General features: G+C 45.4%; 1 protein-coding gene across 1 annotated transcript; it reads left to right on the forward strand.

Annotated features, from left to right (window-relative positions):
• Positions 1-278: 278 nt before the first annotated feature.
• On the forward strand, positions 279-24,164 carry LOC311235589 (uncharacterized protein; the record flags this gene model as incomplete). Its single annotated transcript, XM_084323054.1, has 4 exons — positions 279-373; positions 4,704-4,975; positions 23,986-24,093; positions 24,154-24,164. The coding sequence occupies exons 1-4, from the start codon at positions 330-332 to the stop codon at positions 24,162-24,164; spliced, it is 435 nt and encodes a 144-aa protein (XP_084179180.1). The 5' UTR covers positions 279-329.
• Between the last annotated feature and the right edge of the window lie 168 nt (positions 24,165-24,332).

Consider the following 24,332-nt stretch of genomic DNA (forward strand, 5'->3'; position numbering starts at 1 on the left):
CTTCTTATTGCAAGAATTATCAGTGGCCCAGCTGGTCCAACAACATCTCCCTTGATGGTTCTGCTAGTAACAGCAGCGCGGTGCCTGCCAGTGCTGAGGTCAAGTCCAACAACATCTCCACTACTGTTGTTGCCAACGCTGGTGCAGCAGCCAAACTGGCAGCGGGGAGGGGGAGGGGGAGGAGGAGGGCGAGGTGGTGTGGGGGGGATGCCACAGTGCTGCGCCCATGCTGGGCCTCTTCTGTGTGCAACGTTACCGGCTTGAGTTACCATCCAAGACTTGAGTTGGCCACCCCAGCTGGCCTTGCAGACCGGGAAGACGCAGGACAGATGAAGAAGAACATTCCGAACATTCCGCCACCCAAACCCGCCAGGTAAATAAAGCTCCCCGGGTTTTCTATAAAATAAATATGCTTATGTAATGCACATACATGCAGTGTCTTATGTGCAGAATAGTGCTGATGCCAATACTGATTGTCAGTATCAATACTGGGGTTGGATGCCAGACCAATACCAGGCTAAAACATGGTATCAGTATCAATACCGGTGTTGGATACCAGACCAATACCAGGCTAAAACATCAACGATTTCCCTTAATACTATAAGAACCATGTGTAACATGTCAGAAATCAAAGTGGCCCCTCTGTGTCCAAGAAAATAGTCCTGGGTCCCCCACAGGAGACATGATAACCTGTCTGGCTGTCATGCAGTTAGTTCAGCTTATTTGACCTAATAAAAGCATTAAAACTATTCAAAACAAATGTTGTTCAAGTTTCAAGTTCAAGTTTCTTTAATAGTTGTCATACAGAAGTACAGAATACTTTTATACAAAATGCTGCTTGTTGCTGTTGTCCTCAAAATATTCACAAAGCTTATTAATGCCTTCAAAATACATACTCGGTAGTATGTTTAAGGCAACATGGTCCTCACTCTTCAGCTTAACAAAAGCTAGCAAAATCCTAATATGCCAATTGCACAACCATAAAGAAATGTATATATATTATATTATAAGGGAAAATGTATGATAGACTTAATTCTGTATTTCTCTCATATAGCGACACATCAGTGCTCAAAAGTCAAAAGGTGCTTGTGCGAGTTTTAGTCACTCAGAAGTATCACAGCTAAATAATCAATTGAGCCACAATGATATTGATAATGATTTTGAACATGTCTAAATATTCTGAACATAACATACCTGTTATGAGTGATGGCAATGTTAACATGAACATGAATATTTTTTAAGTCGTCTGACGGTCTTCATAACAGGCTCATCTGAGCAAATGTTCAGGCCTATAGCCTATTCCATATTTTTATTGAGAAAAATTAGCATGTCCACATGATTGGAATGAAGACAATAAGTAGGGATGCACCGATCCGACTTTTTCAGTCCTGATACCGATACCTGGGCTTTGGGTATCGGCAGATACCGAGTACCGATCTGATACCCAGTGGTGCGTTATTGAAATCAACTGGGATTGCACGCACCTAATGGCGCCACGTGCACGCTCGCTCCCGCGAATGCGCATTTAATGTCCCCTCGCTTGAGCACAGACTAAAGACCGTGCCTAATTGCCTCTACGAATGGCATGTAACACGTCATTCACAACAAGTTAGGTGTGAATGTATCTGAGAACGTATTTAACACACCTGACGACCGGCGCTATTGATATGCAAATAGCGAGTACTTATCTGGGCTTGCACGTAGTGCAACCCCGTCCCATGAAGAACGCATGCCTGCTGATTAGGGCTGGGCGATATGACGATATTATATAAATATCGGGTACAGTTCATTAACGATACACTTTTTAAACGTATCGTGGATATCGTGATGTTTGCCCTCGCGTTAGAGGATTGTGTCGCGTCAATCTGGTCCACGCGTTCAAACTTTGAAAAAAGTTTCAGTCAAGCGACCTGCACAACCCCGCCCCCACACACAAGCTACTGCATCAAAGTTACTTATGATTAACAAAGGCATTCGTTTTGTGGCATAAACGTTATAGTTACACGTTCAATAACATCAGCATATTTACCCGACCATAGCTAGCATTGTTTTTGTTGGTCAATCATAGCTCAGTTCCTTCCTTTGCTCAGAGCATGTACTGAATTGTACCCATTCTGCAATCTGTCTGCAAAAGTTTTCAATCAGACAAATGTAAAAGCTTTTATTATAACATTCGTTGCAGTAAAATCATTATGCCTCGTTTAGTACTCCTGCGGAGCGCTGGTAGCCTACTCGTTATTAGCTACGGTAGGTTTGTTGTGGTTCTGTCGTGTAGATCAATGGCGGGCTTCCCGGAAGTTAAAAACGAATACGCGATTGCTGATTGGTGCAGGGCGGGTGCAAGCGGTGTGATGTAATTGGCAGAATCGACTGTCAATCAAAATTATTCTGTTGCAGTCTGAATGAATGAATGAAGAAAACTTTAACAGATTGCAGAATGGGTACAATACAGTACAGCTCAATACAACAACAGTGGACTGGAGGATGAAGACCAGAAAAAGACTTTCAGCTTTTTTACATAAGGCTCCATTTTCAATTCATCAAAACATTTAGAGACATACAAATATACAGTAGTTTCATAAAAATGCTAAAATGCTATTTATTGATTGATTGATTGAAAACTGTATTAACAGATTGCAGAATGGGTACAGTACAGCTCAATACATACAATTGTTAAGGGGATGCAGACCAGAGAAAGACTTTCTTCTTGTTTACATCAGGGTCCCCCATTTTCAATTAATCATATTTCATATCTAAATCATATATCTCATTGCTAAATATATGCAATATATAATCTAATAATCCAATAATCTAAATCTAATAATATAAAAATGCTAAATGCATGGGTATTTTGTCTTTAATGTTAGCTTGCAAACTCAAATACTGTCTTGGTAAGCCTCATAATGAATTGTTTGAAAAAAGAAAAACATTGTGATGTGTATCGCCGAAAGGTCAGAAAATATCGTGATATCATATTTAGGCCATATCGCCCAGCCCTACTGCTGATACCCATTGTTCAATTAATAAACTGTATGCCTCACTGTGGAAGAGACTGGGATCATTATTTTGTGCAAGGCAACATCAGGCTTGACTTAAAACATTACTTTCCTATCTTAGTGAAACAAAATGTAACAAATGAACACATAGATAGATATAAATGTACTGAATTGTTATTTATTATTCAAATTAAATAAATACATTAAAAAAAAATTATATAAATAAAAAATGTATAGTCTCCTATACCCGATCTAGGTATTTTAGTCAAATATCAATATCGGATCGGTGCATCCCTAACAATAAGGCCTGCCGCGGAAAACACCTGCTCTGATGGCACAGATGTTGCGGGCACACACATGCTTGCTAATTTTGCCTGTTTTGCAGTACTGGTTTAGTTCACTTGTGTCCCTCGCCAAACAGGACCCCCATGGCAGACACAGCAGCATCACTTTGTGTTCTTTTGGCCAACAGCTCTGTTTCATTTGATTCAGCTGTGACTACGCAGTCCACGCCCTCTGAGCTGCCCGAGAGGAGATCGCCCACCAGCACAGTCAGCCAGTTTAGCTTAATCAGTTGTGAAATTCAGATGTTTGTGTCTCTGGTCCAGAAAGCCTGCGAGGCTGTGAGCGCTGCTGACATCTGCAAGTCGCTGCTCCAGTGAAGCTGGCACGGAGTGCTTGAATTGAGACCCTTTGTGTGACACTGCCTGGGTTTCTTTGAGATGTTTTGACAGAAGACTTACAGTAACTGGATAAACCATGGAGATGGATACTCCCACTTCTCCACACAAGGCAGTAGTAGCGCATTTCAGTGACTGAAGCACAGGTATGAGCTCCTCCATAACATCCCAGCTATCATCGGTCAATTCCAGGGTTTGTCCATCTGATAGTTTGGTGAAAGCTTGACAATATCATTAGAGTGCTTACTTTGATCTTTTACTTCTGTTTTTAATTCATTTTTAATGATTAGTATCCATTTGTTGGACAGAGAGTTGATGTTAGTTTCTAATTAAAAGATAAACCAACCGTCCGTCACTATTCTATCTGTTCATTGATGGGTGTAGCTGCAGCCTTATTTAGCCCATCACGCAAACATACTTTTGCTGGTCTGGGCTGGACCTCTGAGCTCCTCCAGTCAATCTGCTGTGGGGTTTAATCCAAAATATGTCTAAATCCTCCGCTATCGTTGTGATACATGTTGCCTCTAGACTCTAGAGCCTTCTTTCTCTCCTTCACGTGAAGTTAAAACTAAGTGAAAGTGAAACCTAAAAATAGCTGCTGTCTGCACGTTCAGTTTACAATGTTGTTGGATTTACACACTTGATAACACGTTTAGCACCCTTGGTCGCGCTACTGAAACAGTAAAGGAAAGAGGGATAATAGTGATGTTCATGAAGTACTTAGAAAGAACAGAAGCGGGGAATATGTGGCGTGTGTGTGCGCTGCCCGTGTCGGACCTGCCCTAAAGAATTATGTGATGTGTGCAATTACGGGAACTGCTTAAGTCAGGTGGTATGAGCACCCATGCTCCTGCTGTTGGTATCAGTGCATGGCAAGGGCATAATCATTTGTGGTCTGTGTTTCAAGTAGCATATTTTTCTCTAGTTCACTAGAACACATTCTCTGCAAATGTACCTGGCTGTTAATTGCACTTGGTGACTCTTGTTCTTAAGTGTTTTTTTTGTCTATCTATATCATCTATTCTAGATGGACCAGGACCAAGAAGGAGACCAAGCTGGAGTTCTTTGTCCTCGAGGACAAGAAGGACCAGGGAGTGGAGGAAGGGCCGGAACGCGGCACGGCAGATGGCAGCAGCAGCCACAAGATCAAGTACTTTGGCTTTGATGACCTGAGCGACAGTGACGAGGAGAGCTCCCAGGTTAAAGAGAGGAAGCACAGCAAAAAGGAGGCAGCAGCGTTGGATAACAGCCCCCAGCCCAGCAGTGACTCCCAGGACAGCCTGGCCGACAGCAGCACAGGTGGGCTGGCTATACTGCACCATATTGACTTAACGTCAGGTTTTCTGTCATACTGTGATGCAGCTTTGTAGAACTTCTTCAGTGTCCTGCGGATGTTTTAATTGAGATGCCATGCACTTTTGACATTTTACAACACGTTTTCTATGGTTTGACTTGGTCCAAGGACCTTGTGGTAACGAAGGTTTATAAAATGGCATAATCATAGTTTATATTTATAATATACTGTAAGCTATACTTTTCTGCAGCATGCTAATACTGTATGTACTATAAGCGTAAACAGGGTTGCCAACTTTTTCACACCGACAAAAGGTGGCGTGCTGCAGCATTGTGGGTATGGTGCAGGCCCGGCGCCAGGATGAAGTGACTGAGGGGGCTGTTAAAAATTGTGAGGGGGCAATTAAATTTATTATCCATGCAATAGCCTCAGGAAGGCTAAATAACAACAATAACATAAGCTGTTTCAAAATCAAAGAATACATGTATTAATCAGAGTCAGTGTTGGAGAAGCTACTCTGAAAGCATAGTTTTACAAGCTGTCAATTACTTCACACTGGAATGAGTTTAACTACCACAGAGAGATATAATTTACTTCAAGAGAGATATAGTTTGGTTAACTAAAGCTACTTTGAAAAAGTAGTTCAAACTACTGATACACATGTGAAAAATAGATTTTGATGTCCCCATTACCTTTCCTCTAGCGCCACCACCAATCCAAACAGGTTGGATCAGTCAATTTCTGATTGTGAATGCAATCATTCCAATAGCTTTCAATCAGATCTTTTCAAATTTGAGGTGCAGATTCATGACCCAGAGAGGATTAACTCTCAAAACTAACAAAATTAGTTTGTCATACCATCATGAAACTGGTATCCAGAGATGTGTCTACATATACGTACACAGTAACTTTGCCATAAGGACCTATGAAGTCAACTTTGCAGAGTCTGCGCCCTCTTGTCTTCCTCTGCCAAACATCTTATGAATAAGAACCGGAAATTAGTTGAACAAAGTTAAATCATTTAATTTCACGTTGTCTGTGCAGCCTTGTTTATTCACTGTGTCCATGGAAATGATGATGAACGCAGCTATAAAGGTTATGGTTTCCTTATGCAGTAAAGACATAGAACTACAGTCTGTTTACTTTTCTGATAACTATATCGCTGCATAATTCATAAAATGTTCAGACAAGCTTCGTTTTTGGTTAGTAGTGATACTCTGTATACACCCAATTCAACATTTCCTTTTAAAACGAATTTGGTAAAATATTTGCCCCCTTGGGCAGAGGTGTTTCGGAGGCTGTGACGTACAGGCGTAGAGACGGCATAGAGCAACACAGCAGCGCAGCAACAGCAGAATCATGCGAGCAGCGCAGAACGATAGGTTATGACTATAACCAAGTTCTGTTAGTTAGGGGCGATGCTTGGCATCACACTGCACTATCTCGCGTACGTGCACGCGTACTGAATAAACCACAAATGTACCTCTAATACCAGTATTAGTCTGACCACACCCCTCATCAGCTTACCTTCATAAGCAGGTGTGTGGTCACCTGCTCTCCTCCTTCCCAAGCTTTCACCACAAGGTGAGGTCAAGGGCTGCAGCGGCCGTCTGATGCCAAGCATCGCCCCTAACTAACAGAACTTGGTTATAGTCATAACCTATCGTTCTGTATCGTTAGTGGCTTAGCTTGGCATCACACTGCACAAGGGAGGCCAAGCGGAGCCACTGGCTGACAAATACACCCCGCTGACAGCCCCCCAAAACCATCAGAACAGGGAGGGCCGAGCCCCCCCGACCCCCCCTAATGGAGGGTATCCCCCCTATTAGAGGCTTCACGGGAAGGCGACGGACCCGACCGTGCGAAGAGGCACTCAAGCAACTTAACGCACAGGGTGAGCAGACCGTGGCTTGACCCCACGACTACACACACGCACAACCCGCATGCCACCCGGGAACGAACGGAGGAACAACCTCGTTACTGCCCCCAGAATCACGGGGTCAAGATTCAAGATTCAAGATTCAAGAGTTTTAATTGTCACGGCATACAGGTATACAATGAAATGCGGCTGGTCTTGCCCGCGACGATGTGCAATACAGTGGTACAACATATAATAGAATCCAATAAAATACAGTGGTACAACATATTAATAGAATCCAATAAACAGTGCAATAACAGGTACATGGTGTGCCATCTCGGTATCTGTACATTAGTATTTACAGAGCATATAGGACATGCTAGTTAGCTTTAGTAGTGCAATACACTGTTCCTGATGTTATACTATTTTAAGTGGCCTTTCCTCTGGCCATAAGTGTGCGTGTGTGCGGCATGAGTGTTAAAGTGGCTGCTAGTGTGTGAGCGTGCTCAGCGTGCGTGTCGTGTATGTACTTGTGTGTGGATAGTTCAGTTTCTGTGTCTCTCGATGTTCATTGTTCAAGGCTCTGATGGCCTGGGGGAAGAAGCTTAGCCTAAGCCTCTCCGTCTTAGTCTCTAGAATTCGCAGGCGTCTGCCTGACCTCAGCAGCTGGAACAGGCTGTTATTGGGGTGGTGGGGGTCTTTCATTATCCTGCAGGCTCTGGATTTGCACCTCTTGTTGTATAGAGCCTGCAGGGGAGGTAGCGCAATACCCGTGGCAATACACTCTGTAGGGCCTTCTTGTCCTGTGCCGTGCTGTTCCCATACCAGGCAGTGATGTTTCCGGTCAAGATGCTCTCTACAGCTCCTGAGTAGAAGGACTGAAGTATCTTCCCCGATACTCTGAACTTCCTTAACTGTCTCAGGTGGTAGAGGCGCTGCTTCGCTTTCTTTACTACTGTGCCTATGTGTGTTGACCATGTCAGGTCCTCTGAGATGTGGACCCCCAGGTACTTGAAGCTGCTCACCCTGTCCACGGTAGCCCCGTTAATCCTCAGTGGTGTGTGTGTCTCCCGCTGTCCTCTCCTATAATCCACGATCAGCTCCTTGGTTTTACCAATGTTCAGGAGCAGGCTGTTGTCCTGGCACCAACGTTCCAGTACCTCAACCTCCTCCCGGTAGGCCTTCTCGTCGTTGTCCGAGATCAGCCCCACCACCACCGTGTCGTCGGCGAACTTCACAATGGAGTTGGAGCTGAACTTGGCCACACAGTCGTGTGTGTAGAGTGAGTACAGCAGGGGGCTTAGAACACAGCCCTGGGGGGACCCGATGCTCAGGGTGATGGTGTTGGAGGTCTGACCCCCCACCCTGACCGCCTGGGGTCTTTCACTCAGAAAGTCCAGTACCCAGGCGCTCAGGGCGGAGCTCAGGCCTAGCTCGATCAGCTTGTCCACCAGTCTGGTGGGGACTATGGTGTTGAACGCTGAGCTGTAGTCAATGAACAACAGTCTCACATAGCCCCCCTTCTGACGGTCAAGGTGGGAGAGAGTGCTGTGCAGTACCTGGGAGACCGCGTCATCAGTGGACCTGTTTGTCCTGTATGCAAATTGCATAGGGTCCATATCACTGGGGAGAGAGGCACAAATGTGGTCCTTGACCAGCCTCTCGAAACATTTCATGACCACAGAGGTGAGTGCCACCGGTCTGTAATCATTTGGACATGTTGGGGAGGGTTTCTTCGGTACAGGGATGATGGTAGACATCTTGAAGCAGGCAGGGACTACTGACTCCGCCAGGGATTGATTAAATATGGCGGTGAACACCGGGGCAAGCTGGTTTGCACAGGACTTAAGTATGCGTCCTGTTATACCATCTGGGCCTGCAGCCTTCCTGGTGTTCACCTGCATAAATGCTCTTCTCACACTGTGTTCCGACAACGAGAGAGCGCCCCCGCCCCCCCGCGGTTGCCCCCCCCCCCTCCACAACAGCCGGTGCGCCAGTGACGTCACTAGCCAGAGGGCTAGCGGCGACACTGTCTACACCGAACCGAGCGTAGAAGGAGTTGAGTTTGTCCGCTAGAGAGGCGTCGTCGCTCCCCATTGCGGGGGCGCTGACTTTGTAGTCAGTTATTGTCTTCAGTCCCCTCCACAAGCCTCTTGTGTCGTTTTGTGCCATTTGTGTCTCCAGTTTCTCAGCATATGTCCTCTTAGCAAGTTTAACAGCCTTGCGCAGAGTGTAGACTGAAGCCTTGTATTCTTCCATATTTCCTGACTCTCTGCCCAGGTTATAAGCCGTGGTGCGTGAGTTTAGGGCTGTTCTTATAGTGCTGTCCACCCAAGGTTTCTGGTTTGGGAAAACCCGCGCCGTCTTTGTGGGGACAATGCCGTCTGCCACTGTAGTTATGTAGCTTACAACGGTATCAGCATACTCGCTGACGTCACTGGCGCTTCCTTCAAACATGTCCCAGTCTGTATCCTTGAACGCGTCACGGAGCTCGGCCTCTGATTCGTCAGCCCACTTTTTTGTCTCACGTGACACGACGGCTTCGCGTGATCGCTGTTTGTATGCTGGGATTAAAAAGATGGAGTCGTGATCGCTCGCGCTTACAGAGCCCATCAGTGGCGGAGCCGCTACAGCCTTGTAGGCAGCTCTGAACGGGGTGTAGCAGTGGTCGAGTGTGTTTCCCCCTCTTGTGGAGCAGGCGATGTGCTGAAAAAAAGTCGGCATCACTTTTTTCAGGTTTGCCTGGTTGAAATCACCAGTCACTATCGTCGCGGCTTCCGGGTGCTTGATCTGCTGTTTGTTGATGTGGTCGTGTAATTCCCCCAGCGCTTTGCCGGTATTTGCCTGTGGGTGAATATACACGACGGATAAAATGACCGCGGTAAACTCACGGGGTAGGTGATACGGGCGACACAGGATCTGGAGATGTTCCATATCTGGGGAGCATGAACTTGAGAGGACATGTACTTCCTTGGGATTAACCCAGAGATTGTTCGTGAGGATGCAGACCCCACCTCCGACGCTCTTCCCAGAGGCTGCCGTGCGATCTGCTCTCAGGACGGTGAAATTGTCCGATGGAGAGACGCTGTTGTCCGGCGTTGCTGGCTTGAGCCATGTCTCAGTGAAACACATGATATTAACGTCTCTCATCTCCCGTTGGAATCGGACCCTCGCTCTCAAGTCGTCCATCCTTCCCTCCAACGAACGTGCATTCGCCAGAAAGATGGATGGAATTGCTGGACGGTAAGCAGATCTTTTTAATCTAAGTCTGATACCGCCTCGTCTACCTCTATGTTTCTTTCTGCCGTTTCCTTTGTTGCCGTTCTCCCGCTTGATTTCTGTTAGCCCTTCTGGGCATAAAGTGTCTCCCAAATCCAATTTGAGTCCGGAGTTTAGGTCCATAAGTGTCTGGCGGTCGTATGACATACCCGCCAGTGATGATTTAATAAAAAAAGTCGAAAAAACAAACATAATAGCTAAAAATGTGCACAATCGTCGCGGAGCTAAACCAAAGGCGACTGACCGGGGTCGCGCCATGACATGTAGGCAAACCCAACCCCGTGGCAAGGCCGTAGCAGCGGAGCGCGAAGGAAGACCCAGACCCACCAAAAGGACTGGACTCCCTGGAATGGGGGCCCGGAGAAGTCCATGATGCCAGCATCAAGACCCCACCAGGTGGGCACGTAGTGCCCCGCCCCCCACATCGCCAGCGTATTCGGACAAAGGCCCCCCAGTTACTGCACCTGGTAATCCCAGGCGGTATCCCAACCAAGTACTAACCAGGCCAGAACCTGCTTAGCTTCCGAGATCGGACGAGATCGGGCGTGTTCAGGTCGGTATGGCCGTAAGCCGAGCGGGCCCCGTCCCCCCAACAGTACACCGCCTGGCACACTAACCCTGCAGAACAGACAGTCAGCATGGCCGTAAGCACACAAAAAAGGTTAACCAACGGAAGCAGGCAGCGCACCGGGGAAAAACCAGGCAACAGGCTGTTAACCCTAGCCTGGAGACTGCGGACGAGACAGGCGCCAGAGGGGACAGCTGAACACAGCCGCCCCGGCGGAAGGAGCGTAAGCTGGCGGTGTTGCATGACCAAGCCTCCATTTAAAAACCCCCACCCAGAGGGGTCGAGGCAGAGAAGGCTGACACGATTGGCAGACGTCATGAACGTGCAGGGGCACCCTCAAACGGTGAACCCGGGAGTTGACACTGCTCCAACACACCAGGGAATCAACCACCTCGGTGTTACCCAATGCGGTGGTTGTTCCTATAACCCCTCAAGAAAAAACTCCAAAACACACCTGCGGGTATACACCGGATATACCGCAGTACAAGTGTTTCAGTTTCCAAAAAGGGTTAACCCAGGCCTACGGGTCGCAAACATCACTTCGGACCGGGCCTGGCGGTACGGGAAGCACAGGGTCACCAGAGGAGGTCAAAAAACCACCCCCACAGGCCCCTCTCCGCCATGCGTGAGAGAGGAGCGAAAAATAATGGAGAACCAGCCCCTAAGCACACCGTACCTGGTATTCCCCGGCGGTCTCCCAACCAAGTACTAACCAGGACCAACCTGTGTAGCGGCCGAGATCCGACGAGATCGAGCGCGTACAGAATGGCATGGCTGTAAGCCATGACGACAGTGCTGAGTAAAAACATACCCAACCAGGGTCTCCATAGCGCTTAACCCTGTGACACCCAGACCGACCTGGCATTTTTCCCCCTGAAAAAAGCCCAAGTCCCTCAGGGTACCAGAACAGCAGATCTGCATCCCCGGCGGACAACGGGTTCAACTGATCTGGACCAGCGTGACCAGAACCAGTCCCGTGCCCTAACCACGCCGACATGCCTACTCCAGGAGAAGGGCAGATATGCGTGTTGATCTTAACATGAAAAGAAGGCGCCACCCAGACGTTCGGACGAACCGCGCCTGGTGGCCCACCCCAAGGGCGTGAGACCCCACCACATATGTTCAGATCCATCCCGTCATCATCCCCCAGACATGAACGAGAATCCGTCGACAACCCACCCAGGTCATGGGATGTGGTCGTCGGAAGAGGAAAAACCCCCCTCTCAGTTGCTTTATAAAAACGCTGTTTCAACCACAAGCAACCAAGGCGTGCCAGTCAATCGCCTGTTTACAGCGAGCTAGCACTATACGTGCGTCGGGACACACCCCCATCAATGAACAGGCTATTTAGACCTGTCATTGAATCCCCAAGGCGCCCAGGGGAACGACAAGAGGGGTGTGACACTCCCTAACTCCAACACTTCTGGAATAGAAGGAAGGAAGTATCAACAGTATGTATCCCAGTCTACACAGCCGGGGTAAAAAAAATTCACATTTTTACATCCCACCACCCTCCCATAGGAAAGAGACGGGGACCCCCAGAGAGACTTCCCACGCGAGCTGTACAGATTGAAAAGAATATATTGCACCTTGAGCCATGTAAAAAACTGGTTTTAGGGCCTCCGGGGAAGAGGCACTGAACCCATACACACTCAATAAACGAATTGAATCGAATATACATACAATAGAAAAGGACCCTTCTAGAGGGTCCACTCACTTTGACAATCTGAGGAGGAAGGCTCTGTACTCTGATGGAGGCTTCCTCACATGGAAGAAGGAGTCCGAACTCACAGAAGGCCTGAATAGGCGCTTGGTGAGGAGGAGCCCTGACCACCCCCCTGAAAACGGATCCATCACATGGACCTGAACAGCACACGGAAGTCCTACCAACAGAGACGCGCACGGTGACGTACTCTATGGCGGGGGAATTCCTGCGGTGCACACGCCCAATATACCAGGCCGTGGGACCAGGAACTCCCTCCCCCCCCCCCCCCCCCCCCCCCCGTAACGTGCCGAATCGCCACGTGACGGGAACCTTGAAGGACAGGGGGTGTACCCCTGACCGACAGAACAATGGGGAGAGGAAAGGTTACCAGTTCACCCCTTTACGACCCCACACCCATGATACGATGTAACGACAAAAAGAGAATATGACAGTCATAGTCAGCTCTATGAAGCGTTTCACAGCTCCACACAGCGCATGAGCTAACCTGCTATCTGATTTTTACTAAGGAAAAACACAGAATAGAGAGGGCTCTAAGAACCCCGGTCCAACATACACATGTGCTTCTGTGGCCAGTACAACCCAGTTGTAGGTCACATGACACACACAACCCATCATCACCTACAAAAAATGGCAAAAACACTCAACAGAGGAACGCCGTTTTTTTCACAATGAGAGAATACATCATTCTTGATTAGTATCGACCACAGGCCTTGCTAAGCACACATGACAGCAACCAAACCAATTTCCCTTTAGGAAATAAGTTTCTCCAGCAGATTTAGCACAACCTCAGCAATCAAGCTAAGAGTTACATCGCATCCCTACCACACAAAAGACACAATTAATGCACAACATGTCTGACAGGAGGATGAAAAAGTCCCCAGGGAACCGGGGGGGGAAACACAATCCTCCTATTTTACCCTCAATACGGCCAGTTAAAACAGGAAAACCTGTTAATGTGTGAACACACTGTTCATTGTCATTACAGTCTGAGAAAGAACATTCTTTTACTCACTTGTCACCAAGCATAGCTTCATAGGTTAGTTGCCTTAGTAGTGAGTACACGGTACACATAAACACCATGATGTTTCTCACACAACAACCAGATCATTACATCCCGTTTGCACGGAGAAGCTAACTGCCAGTGACAAAAACAGCTCACACATAACCCGCAACGTATCCTAAATGCATTGTAGCAACACACGTTTTGGGAAAAACACCGTTATTCACAATACATTTAGCAAAGTAAAACCAGAAGACGTGTTATGAGGTCTGGTCAACCCCGTTCCTACCCGGAACGCAGATCAGCGAAGTGCAGTCTCAAGACACCGTAGAAACACAGCCGTCCTGTGTTGTTCGATCCGGGCAGCGTCGCCGCTCTACCCGTCGCAACGGTCCCTTTGTTGATGCAATCCTTGCCGTCCTGGCTCAGGGCAGGGTCGACGAAAACATCCCCTGTCAAGGATGACGTCGTGGTCAAGAGTGTAAAACATGTTAAAATCAAAGCACGTTCAACAGAATAGCATCAAGCTAACGATCAGAAGCGAGCTCACGGCGGTGCGCGAGAAGCTAAGCTACCCCGCGCCAGGCCATGGCCATAGCAGCAAGCTAACGTTACCTAGCGACCACGACATGCTAGCCCCGCAGCTAACAGCTGACTGGCTAATGGTAGGCCCTAAGCAGGCCATGCAGCGATCCAGCAGGCTAACGCAGCAGTTAACAGCTGACTGGCTAACCGTAAGCTATGAACATGTAAACAATGACATAACACTCACCCAGACAGGCCGCCGTTCTGAACCTCTCCTCACTTTTTAAGAGAAAAGAGAAAACAAGATGTCAACACCGCTTCACAACGGTGACTTTACCACATCCGACGGAAATCAGCACAGTACCAACTGGCCTGTGTAGCTGACTTTGAACATGAATCTGCCGCTATCGCACATTACATGCACATATCCCCTCGTGAAGGAATACTCTCATTTGGATATGAAAGATGGGGCCTTAACACGGTGACAGAGAGAATCCACTCGTCCAGAACACACAGGGATCACCAGTGTCAATGGTCGCGGCCCACTAGTTAAAACTATAATGGTCTCCAGACCAAGGCCTTCTGTCGCCTAGGTGGCTGAACAAAGGACCCTAGCCTGGGGCCGGTTTCCATAAACTTTGTCAAGTAGCCCCCATAGCACTAACAGACAAGTGGAGCCCGCCAGCAAACACTACTCACCCAACCTGGAACGCACCGCTTCTCACAACAGCGGCATGTCCGACAGTTCAGCTGTGGCCTGACAGGTTCCACCCCAACAAACACAGCAAGGAACTGCAGTTGAGAAGCATGCAGCGGCGTGCTCCCAATACGAAAACCGGTGGAGGGTTTTTAGAATGATCATCATCTTCTAGACACTCCAGTACGAAGACAATATCGCCGTATTTTCTCGAAAAATAGTGAGAGAGAAAATAAAGATATGATGTCAACGTATCCTTGTTTCCCAAAGCTGTTCCTAATCCAATTTCTTCCATCATGGTGTCAAGTGTGGGGATCTACCGAGGCACTTCTTCCTTGTGGTGAAAGCGAGAAGGAGGAGAGCAGGTGACCACACACCTGCTTATGAAGGTAAGCTGATGAGGGGTGTGGTCAGACTAATACTGGTATTAGAGGTACATTTGTGGTTTATTCAGTACGCGTGCACGTACGCGAGATAGTGCAGTGTGATGCCAAGCTAAGCCACTAACGATACAGAACAGGTTGGTCCTCTCAGTTTAGAAATAGAAAGCTCTATTAGTGAAGTGTGTCTGTAATTGGTTTAGAATGTTAACATTAAGGTGACTCATTTCATATGTGACTCACATGAGAACTAAGCTGATAGAAGGCATCCCAACTGTGATGTATTAAGCCTTAGCTCAGGGTGTCCGCGGATCCTTAAAAAGTCTTAAAAGGTCTTAAATTTGTTTATCAATAATTAAGGCCTTAGTTTGTCTTAAAATGTCTTAAATCCATTTTCAGAGGTCTTAAAAATGCCATAGAAAGGAAAGATAAAATGCCATGTCATCTTATGTTTTATTATGAAATCTGGGGGAAAACGGTTAACGGGAGATAAAGTTTGACTTTTCATTGACCGTGTTGTAGAATCACGCAGACCGGAATGGGGCGGAACCAACACAACTCCTTGTGTAATGTGTTGGCCGGGGAACCATTTCAGCAACGGAGTCTAGCTAACGTTAGCAAGGCGAAGCGATAACACTAACGTTACGTTTAGTTTAGTTTAGCATTTGCACTCGTTAATATGGGAAAGTGCCAATTTAACGAGAACTGGCTCGACAATCCACTGTTTGCGCGATGGTTGGTCCCAGTCAAAGACCATTACAAGCCCTGCTGCAACAAAAAAAAATAGCAGTCGCGTCGCACATGCTGAGCGCTCTGCAAAAACCGCCTGCAAACTACTATTTCGCATTTATTTTCGGCCCCTGCCTCCACACCAGCTGCGCCATCTCAGGTAGGACTATAACATCTGCACCAACAGAAGTCCGGATAACATTCGGCTCCATGCCAAAGCTTGAAGCTGAGGTCTTAACTTGAAAATAATCTATTCACGGATGTAAACAAGGACACGTTTGTGTTTATGTTCGATGAGAGCTTCACCCACTATGTATTTTTTCCTCCCACCCACCCCCTCCTAATGACGTACAGTATCCTCCCATGTATGTTAGGATCTATGGGTAACAGTACTGTATATTTGCATATCGTATATGTCACAAATGTAACGGTACAGTACTATATACCTGTATGTCCCTATGCCATAAATGTCATGCATGTTGAGTATGTCATAAATGTCACTATGAATTGAAAATGGGGGACCCTGATGTAAACAAGACAAACGTCTTTCTCTGGTCTGCATCCCCTTAACAATTGTGTGTATTGAGCCGTACTGTATTGTACCCATTCTGCAATCTGTTAAACAAAGTATTCATTCATTCAACCAAAACCACAAAAACAAAACAACTGGATGAATGAATGAAAACTTTATTTAACAGATTGTAGAATGGGTACAATACGTGTGTCTTGTTTACATCAGGGTCCCCCATTTTCAATTATAGTGACATGACATTTATGACATACTCAACATACATGACATCATGACATTTATGGCATAGGGACATACATGACATACAGGTATACTATATAGTACTGTAGTGTTACAATTGTGACATATACGATATGCAAATATACAGTACTGTTACCCAGAGATCCTAACAGAAAATATATACATATGATGGGGAGGAGACTGTACATTGGGGGGGGTTGGAAATGTACGGTGCCCAGTTTCTAATTGCAGCCTCCCGTAGGTGCTCTTTTAGAGCGGTTTTGAATGTGGGCAGGGGTAAAGTGGGTTTTAGGAGTGAGGTTAAGCAGTAGTCTGACCAGTTTGTTTTGTGATGTTTGTAATCTTGTTTTTAGGGCCTTTGAGGTGCTTTGGTACCATGAGGTGCAAGCATAGTCTCCTTGAATGAGTGCTCCTGTTAGAGTCTTCAGGGTATTCTTGTTTACCAGAGAGGAGATCCGGCACAAGAATCTTGTTTGTTGGTTGACTTTTTTGATACCCTGGGGAGGGTGGTAATAGTTATGTGTTCTGACAGTGGCTGTTGCACTTGCTGCTTGTCCCCTGGTATATTTTGTATAGCTATATTTGCTATTTATGTTTGGTCACCCCTTTGTTGAAATTCATCCAATCCAGTTACTCCTTTAAGTTCAAGATTTTTAAGTTTCCAAGTTATGTTTTAATAAACATCTTTGGACCAATGTGTACCTAAACTTAAACTAATTGGTGTCGTTGCATGATTTTTGTCATTTTGTTATTGTGAAATTGGTATTAAATTTAATTCTGAGTGGCATTAAAAAGTCTTAAAAAGCATTAAATCTGACTGGGCTAAACCTGCAGATACCCTGTAGCTTGTTCTGATTGCTTCCTGTTAAGTTACCCATTTTTCATTACAGCAACTCTATAGAAGATCTTTTAATAAATGTAATGGAGGAAAAGGAAGTATAGTGGATTTTAAATGCAGTTCAGTAAATATAATATTCTCTACTGTTGTTAAGCCTGATGGCCGCTGGTATGAAGGACTGGCCGAGGCAGTTAGCTTGAGTGTCAGGGGTGTCAGTCTGTGACTGAACGTGTTTCTCATCTTGACTAGCTCATCGTAGAAGGGGTGGGAGGGATTCTCCAGGATAGCAGCCAGCTTCCTTAGGCATAAAAGAAAATATTGTTTGTTTCCTGTTGGTTGTCAGTTAAGGAAGGGAATTTATTTAATTTTATGTTTTATTTTATTCTTTCCCACGGCGACTATGGATAGGGAATTTCTTTATTTAATTAATGTTCACAACAACATGGATGCATGTACTCTGCCAGCATGTTTAATATCCATAATACTAAAGGTTTGACTAAGATTTCTATGAAACTTTATTGTAAAAAAAAAAAAATAATAATAATAATAATAAATTGGGTCGCCAAATAGTGGAGTATTTACTGTTGCTATCTTCCTCTGCCCCAGATCTACCCTCCAACTTCCTATCAATCATAATAATAATACACTTTATTTGTATAGCACCTTTCATACAAGAATTGCAGCTCAAAGTGCTTCACAGCAGTAAAACAAAAAAGACAGGCATAAAATGGGCACAAAATTGGCAATGCATAAAATGCAGACATAAAATAAGTATAAAACTAGCATAAAATAGATGGCAGCAAAATAGACAAAGTCAAGGTAAGGCATAGAACATTAAGGGCGCGTTCACACCTACTCTGTTTGGTCCACTTTAAGTGGACCATGGTCCCTTTAAGTGGACCATGGTCCCTTTAGATCGATAGTCCGTTTGGTTTGTACAGGTATGAACGCAAACCGAACTATAATGAGGACCAAACAGTTGGGACTCGGTTCGTTTCAATCGAACTATAGTACCTAATCCAGGAAGCAAAGTAGCCTACTCCTCTCTAGACTGGCGCCGCACGCGGACAGTCTCTCTCTTCCTCCCTCTCTCTCTCTCCTCTCTAGACGCAGTCTCTCTCTTCCTCTCTCTCTCTCTACTCTAGACTCGCGCCGCGCGCGGACCCCCAAACTTTCTCCTGCGTGAGGAGGACATTCGCGGACATTCTCTCAGATAAAGAAAAAAAAAAGCTTACGCAGGAAGGAAAGGTCTCTCTCTCTCTCTCTCTCTCCCTCTCCTGTCCTCTCCTGTCCTCTCCTCTCCTCTTCTCTCCTCTCCTCTCCTCTCCTCTCTTCTCTAGTCGACTAGCGCCGGCCCGTGCTCATAATAGTATCTCTCTCATTACGCTGCCGGCAACTGATTACGTTTGTGAGTGCTATAGACTAGTCCAATAGATGCGACAGCATGTCCTTTGTTTACAAATTAGATCCGCACCAAACAGGGTAGTGTGAACGCAGACCAAAATTAAACAATGTATCATTTTCACATTTGGTGCGGATCTAATTTGTAAACAAATTAGAAAGTCCGGACTATCCCTGGACTTTCAGATGTGAACACACCCTAAATCACATACTTTTTTCATATTAAGTTCTAACATCTTAATATGCCTCTTTGTTTACGGTTTGATTATCACTGATACACATAATATAGACATTTAGATGTTTAGAGCTGTCAGAGCCATAAGGCTTTCTCATATACTCCGCCTTTTCCCCCTGTTCTAAGGTACTTTGAGTTTCATTACAAAGTTCACACGGCAGGAAATATATTCAATCAACTCGATGGTGTCTGACAGTTCTATGGCAAATGGCAATTTTTAAATAGACAGTGATTAAAGAGTAAACTAGAATAGAAAAGTCAAATAAAATAGATCTCATCTACAGTACAGCAATCACAAAGGGCTTCTGCACAGCAGTATTTTAGATGGTGTTGTCAGAGCCATAGGTCTTTCTCATATACTCTACAGAACATATGCTTTACAGAACAGTTCTTAATTACTGTTTAAACCGTTTAAAACCTGAAAGTCTTCTCCTCTGTTTGATACCCACACAGTTTAAACCCTGTACTAAGAGTAAATAGAAAGACAAAGTAAGATAATGCAATAGTGCAATGCAATAAAATAGTTATCATCTACAGTACAATCACAAGCAGCAGAGTGTATTAAAAGGCTATGGTGAAGAGGTAAGTTTTTAGCTTTTTATTTATTTTTTTATATGTAGAGATCTAGCATCCCCAATGTCCATAGGTAGGGTGTTCCATAGCTTTGGTGCATAATTTGCTAAGGCTGCACCCCCGATTTTCTTGTTGTGAACCTTCAATAGACCAGTAGTAGATAATCGCAATATTCTAGGGGGGACCTAGTTGACAAGATAATTGGCAATGTAGCTTGGTCCTGTTCCATTTAGTGCTTTGTATATAAGTAATAATCATGAAAGAAGAGGCTCAGCCTCGGGTCAAAATCAAGGTGGATGGATATGGGTCTAGGAGTGATAGGGTGAAGATGTGTAGATTGAGGCTGGGACACTGTGGGTTGAACAGTACCTTGTGCATTGTGGGAAAACATCCAGATGGGCGGTGTGAATGTGGAGAGACTGAAACAGTCGGGCATGTTTTCCTAGAATGTGAAAGGTATAGGAAAGAGAGGTAAATCTAAACTCCATACTTAAACAACAGTCTGAGTTCTTGATACATAGGACAAGGCAAAATTACTACTTTCACGGTTCCAGGCCTAGCCATCTGTTGGCAATGAAGATACGCTCGAATGATCATTTCTCGGATATCCCTTCGATCAAGACGCGACAGGGAACAGTCACTACTGATTCGAAAAAGATCAACGACACCTTTAAAGAGTTTTACTCACAGTTATATAGCTCAGAGGTTAATTTCGATAACTCTAAATTTGAATCGTTCATTGGCGGGCTTGAGATACCCCACATTTCGGAGGAAGAGGCTAAGGAACTGGGGAAACCGATCACTCTTATGGAACTTAGGGAGACGATTGCTGAAATGCAAAGGGGTAAGGCACCAGGCTGGGATGGGATTCCACCCGAGGTATATTTAGCTTTCTGGGACCAACTGGGTCCATTGATGCTCGATATGATCAATTACGCTATCGAACAAGGGGAGTTCTCAAGAGATGTCAACATGGCATTGATTTCTTTACTTCTCAAGAAGGATAAAGATCCCAATGATTGTGGTAGCTATAGGCCCTTGAGTCTTCTCGGGGCCGATCTAAAAGTGTTTGCCAAGGTGCTGGCCCGCCGCCTGCAGAGATTTATGACGGTATTGGTACACTGCGATCAAACTGGCTTTATCCCGGGGCGCCTGGCTGCAGATAATCTTAGGAGGTTGTTGCATGTAATCGATAACAGTAAAGACAATACAGCTCCGTCCACAGTTCTGTCTTTGGATGCCATGAAGGCGTTTGACAGACTAGAATGGTCATACCTGTGGAAGGTACTTGAGGTTATGGGTCTTGGAAATAATTGTATTCATATGATTAAAGTCCTGTATGCCTCGCCGTCGGCAATGATACTGACAGGCAAAAACTGTTCCACACTTTTTCCAGTCTCCAGATCTTCTAGACAGGGTTGTCCTCTGAGCCCAGGACTATTCGCGCTTTCCCTCGAACCATTGGCCCAATTTATTAGGCAATCGGAGGACATCGTCCCCATAATGGTCAATAATACACCACACAAAATTGCTCTCTATGCAGATGACCTACTGATTTTTATGGATGACCCCTCCCAGTCGGCCACAAAATTACTGGGAATAATCGACGACTTTGGTAAATTGTCAGGCTTTAAGATTAACTGGAACAAATCAGCCTGCCTACCTCTTAATGAGCTGGCCAAGGCGGTGCGACTACCAGCTGATATCCCCATAGTGGAACATTTGAAATACTTAGGCATAGAGATATTCCCCACGCTAAGTCAAACTACTAAGTACAACTTCACAGGGTACTTATGATAAAATACGCCAGGATCTAGACAGATGGTCGTCCCTTCCTAACTCCTTACAAGCCCGGGCATCCATAATCAAAATGAACGTCCTGCCCAGGATACATTTTGTTAGCTCAATGCTCCCCCTGCCCCCTCCAATAGACCACTGGCGCAAGGTACAATCGATGGTATCTAAGTTTATCTGGAATAACAAACGACCGAGAATCAAAAGAGCTACTACTCAACGTAGGAAACAAGATGGGGGCCTCGCAATCCCTGATTTTAAGCTTTATTTCTGGTCCTTTTCACTGAGACCTCTGATGTGCTGGCTAGACGCTGTAGATGCTGTATCTTGGCGCTCCTTAGAAGCGGCGGCGGTCTCACCGCTAAGATTGCAGGATGTAGTGTACTCCACTGTCCCTATTTCGAAATGCCGACTGAGGTATGGACCGATCATAACTCACGTGATCCAAACATGGCGTAATGTACAGAAGTCGTGTGCGGTTAAATGCCCATGGCACCTGGACTCTTTGTTGGGCACAAGCCGGTTAGTATTCCTCAATGGCAAAGGAGGGGAGTTCATACTCTGGAGGATATTTATGATAAGAACGGCTTTCGGGCGTTTCAGGACTTAAAAGAATTTTATGATCTTCCCGGCGAGTCTTTCTTTCTTTACCTTCAACTAAGGTCAGCGCTGAGGGCGCATGGCGTGCCGTGGGCTCAAGCTTTGCAACCACACCCCTTTCTCAGGCTCATAGTGGACAGGACGACCTCCAGAGGGTTTGTCTCAGACTTTTATACGCTCTTAATTCAATCCACGTATAAAAATGTATCATTGGATACAATCTGGCGTGTGGATATCCCGGAGTTGGACCCCGAGTTTGACTGGGATGATGTTTGGGCAAATGTGGCATTGTCTTCCCGCAACCCCAATCACCAGCAAATTAATTTTAATTATATTCATAGGACCTATCTTACACCTAGGAAGCTATTTGCTATGGGACTGGTAACCGACTCTCGGTGCACTTTGTGCTCTCAAAGGGCCACTGGCACTTATATGCATATGCTTAACTATCCCATTCACAGCTGTTACGCTACTCCTGAACGATATAACAACACTACCCGCGTCCGTACAACTAAAAAGGGTTGTCCTAGCGGGCGTCACAGCAGCGAAGAAGCTAATAGCATTGAGATGGAAGGAGCCTGAGAAGCTCACAGTGATTAACTGGTCCCTAACACTGTTGGATGTGATTTATCTTGAGATATCCACGGCGCGGGTGATTGGGGTGGGGCAGGCTGGGATTGACCTGTGGTTCGCAGCAGCTGAGAAGGTCAGGACCGCCGTGTGCGGCTGAGCGACGTTGGGGTGCTTGTTCGGGGGGGTCCGGCGGTCTCGTGGGAGGGGGAGGAGGAAATGTCTTGTCTGTCTTGTCTTTTGTGTTGTCCTCTTGACTTTAACTTGGGATTTTATTGGGGGGGAGCTATTTAGCTATTTCTTCACTATTTGGACACTTTTACACGGTTCCTGTGAGTCTATGGAACACCTCTGTAGGTTTTTGTTTTTCAAGAAGGTTCATTGTTTTGTTTTCTGGTCGTGTGATCAAAAGCGGCGTTTTTCTACCTCAGGACCTTAGGCCGTTTTGAGGCTGGGCTCCATCCACTGTGTGACCCGGTGGCATCTGCCACATTGTTGTGCAGCTGGGAAATCTCTGACATCACTGATATGCACATTTTGTGATGACTCAGCTCGGTGAGGGTGATTGTTGTGAGGTGAATTGGAAGAGTGGGCCTTTTTGAAAATTAGAGATATAAGTTTTATTAATATAGGGCCACACGGCCGGGAAACTGTGCCGAATACTGGGAAAGGCCATTTATTTATTAGATAGTACCCCTTGAAATTTAAAAGGTTGAACTGTTTTCTTTTTCTTTTTTTGTCTTTATAATTTGTTATTTCTGTATTATTATTGTTTCTGTTATTTTCCTGTGAAGTTCTGTGTATTGTTATTGTGTTGTCTTGTTTCATGTAAATAATAATAAAAAGATTTGATAAAAAAAAAAAAAGGAAAGAGAGGGAAATCTTTTATAAAAGTCTGGTAGAGTTGGGAGTCTCTTCCTTCTCTCTTAAATCTTTCTTTGGCATGGATAATGAGAACCACCAGCTGATCACAGAGTCAGTGCTGACATTTCTGCACGCATCGGAGTTGTATCGGAGGATATAGCGTTATTGTATTTATTAGTATTGGACAGGCAAGAGGAGCAGAGAAGAAGGAGATAGTCGATAGTAATGTGTTTTGAAGATGAGAAGAAGAAGAGGGTAAACAATCAAAAGTTGATTTACCAGAGGCCTAACTATGGAAACCATACCACTAGTGTAGTATAAGAACTGAGGAGGGCAGTAATACGCCTGCGGGAAATTCAAAAGAAGAAAGAAGAAGAAGAGCTCATCAAAAGAACTGCAGAGGGCAGTAATACGCCACGATGCGTCTACACTGCCGGAAATTCTAAAGAAGAAGAAGAGGCTCAGGACTCAATTGCATCCTGTATTAGATGTTGTCTTAGATCTAAAAACATCCAGTGTGACAAATATTTAATTACAGTGGAAATTATAAAGTGGGCAAATACTTTTTCATGCCACTGTAAATACTTAGTTTATGTCTCTCTGCCCCAGATCCACTCAGTGACCTACTGATGATTAAAAAAGAAGAGGACCCTCTAGAGCCACCCATGGATATTTACACTGAGCTGAAGGAGGAGCCCACAGACCATCAGGATATCAGTATGTTTACCTTTCTTTTTCTTGTCTTTGTTTTCTCTTGTTGTCCTTCCTCTGTTGCAGCAAAGTTGTAAGTCTTCTTATTTTTGTATAAAAGTCAGTTTTATTTTCATCGAAAACGTAGCTACTCTGTGAGTGACGTCTTAATACATTTCGATTTTTAACCTCACCCTCCAATGTGTGGGTACTTTACGATGTCAATCAAATCGGTTTCCTGTCCGAAGTCTGCTGCATTCAGAAAT

Source organism: Notolepis coatsorum, assembly GCF_963971535.1.
Source record: "Notolepis coatsorum genome assembly, chromosome: 10".
In the NCBI taxonomy this organism is placed as follows: domain Eukaryota; kingdom Metazoa; phylum Chordata; class Actinopteri; order Aulopiformes; family Paralepididae; genus Notolepis; species Notolepis coatsorum.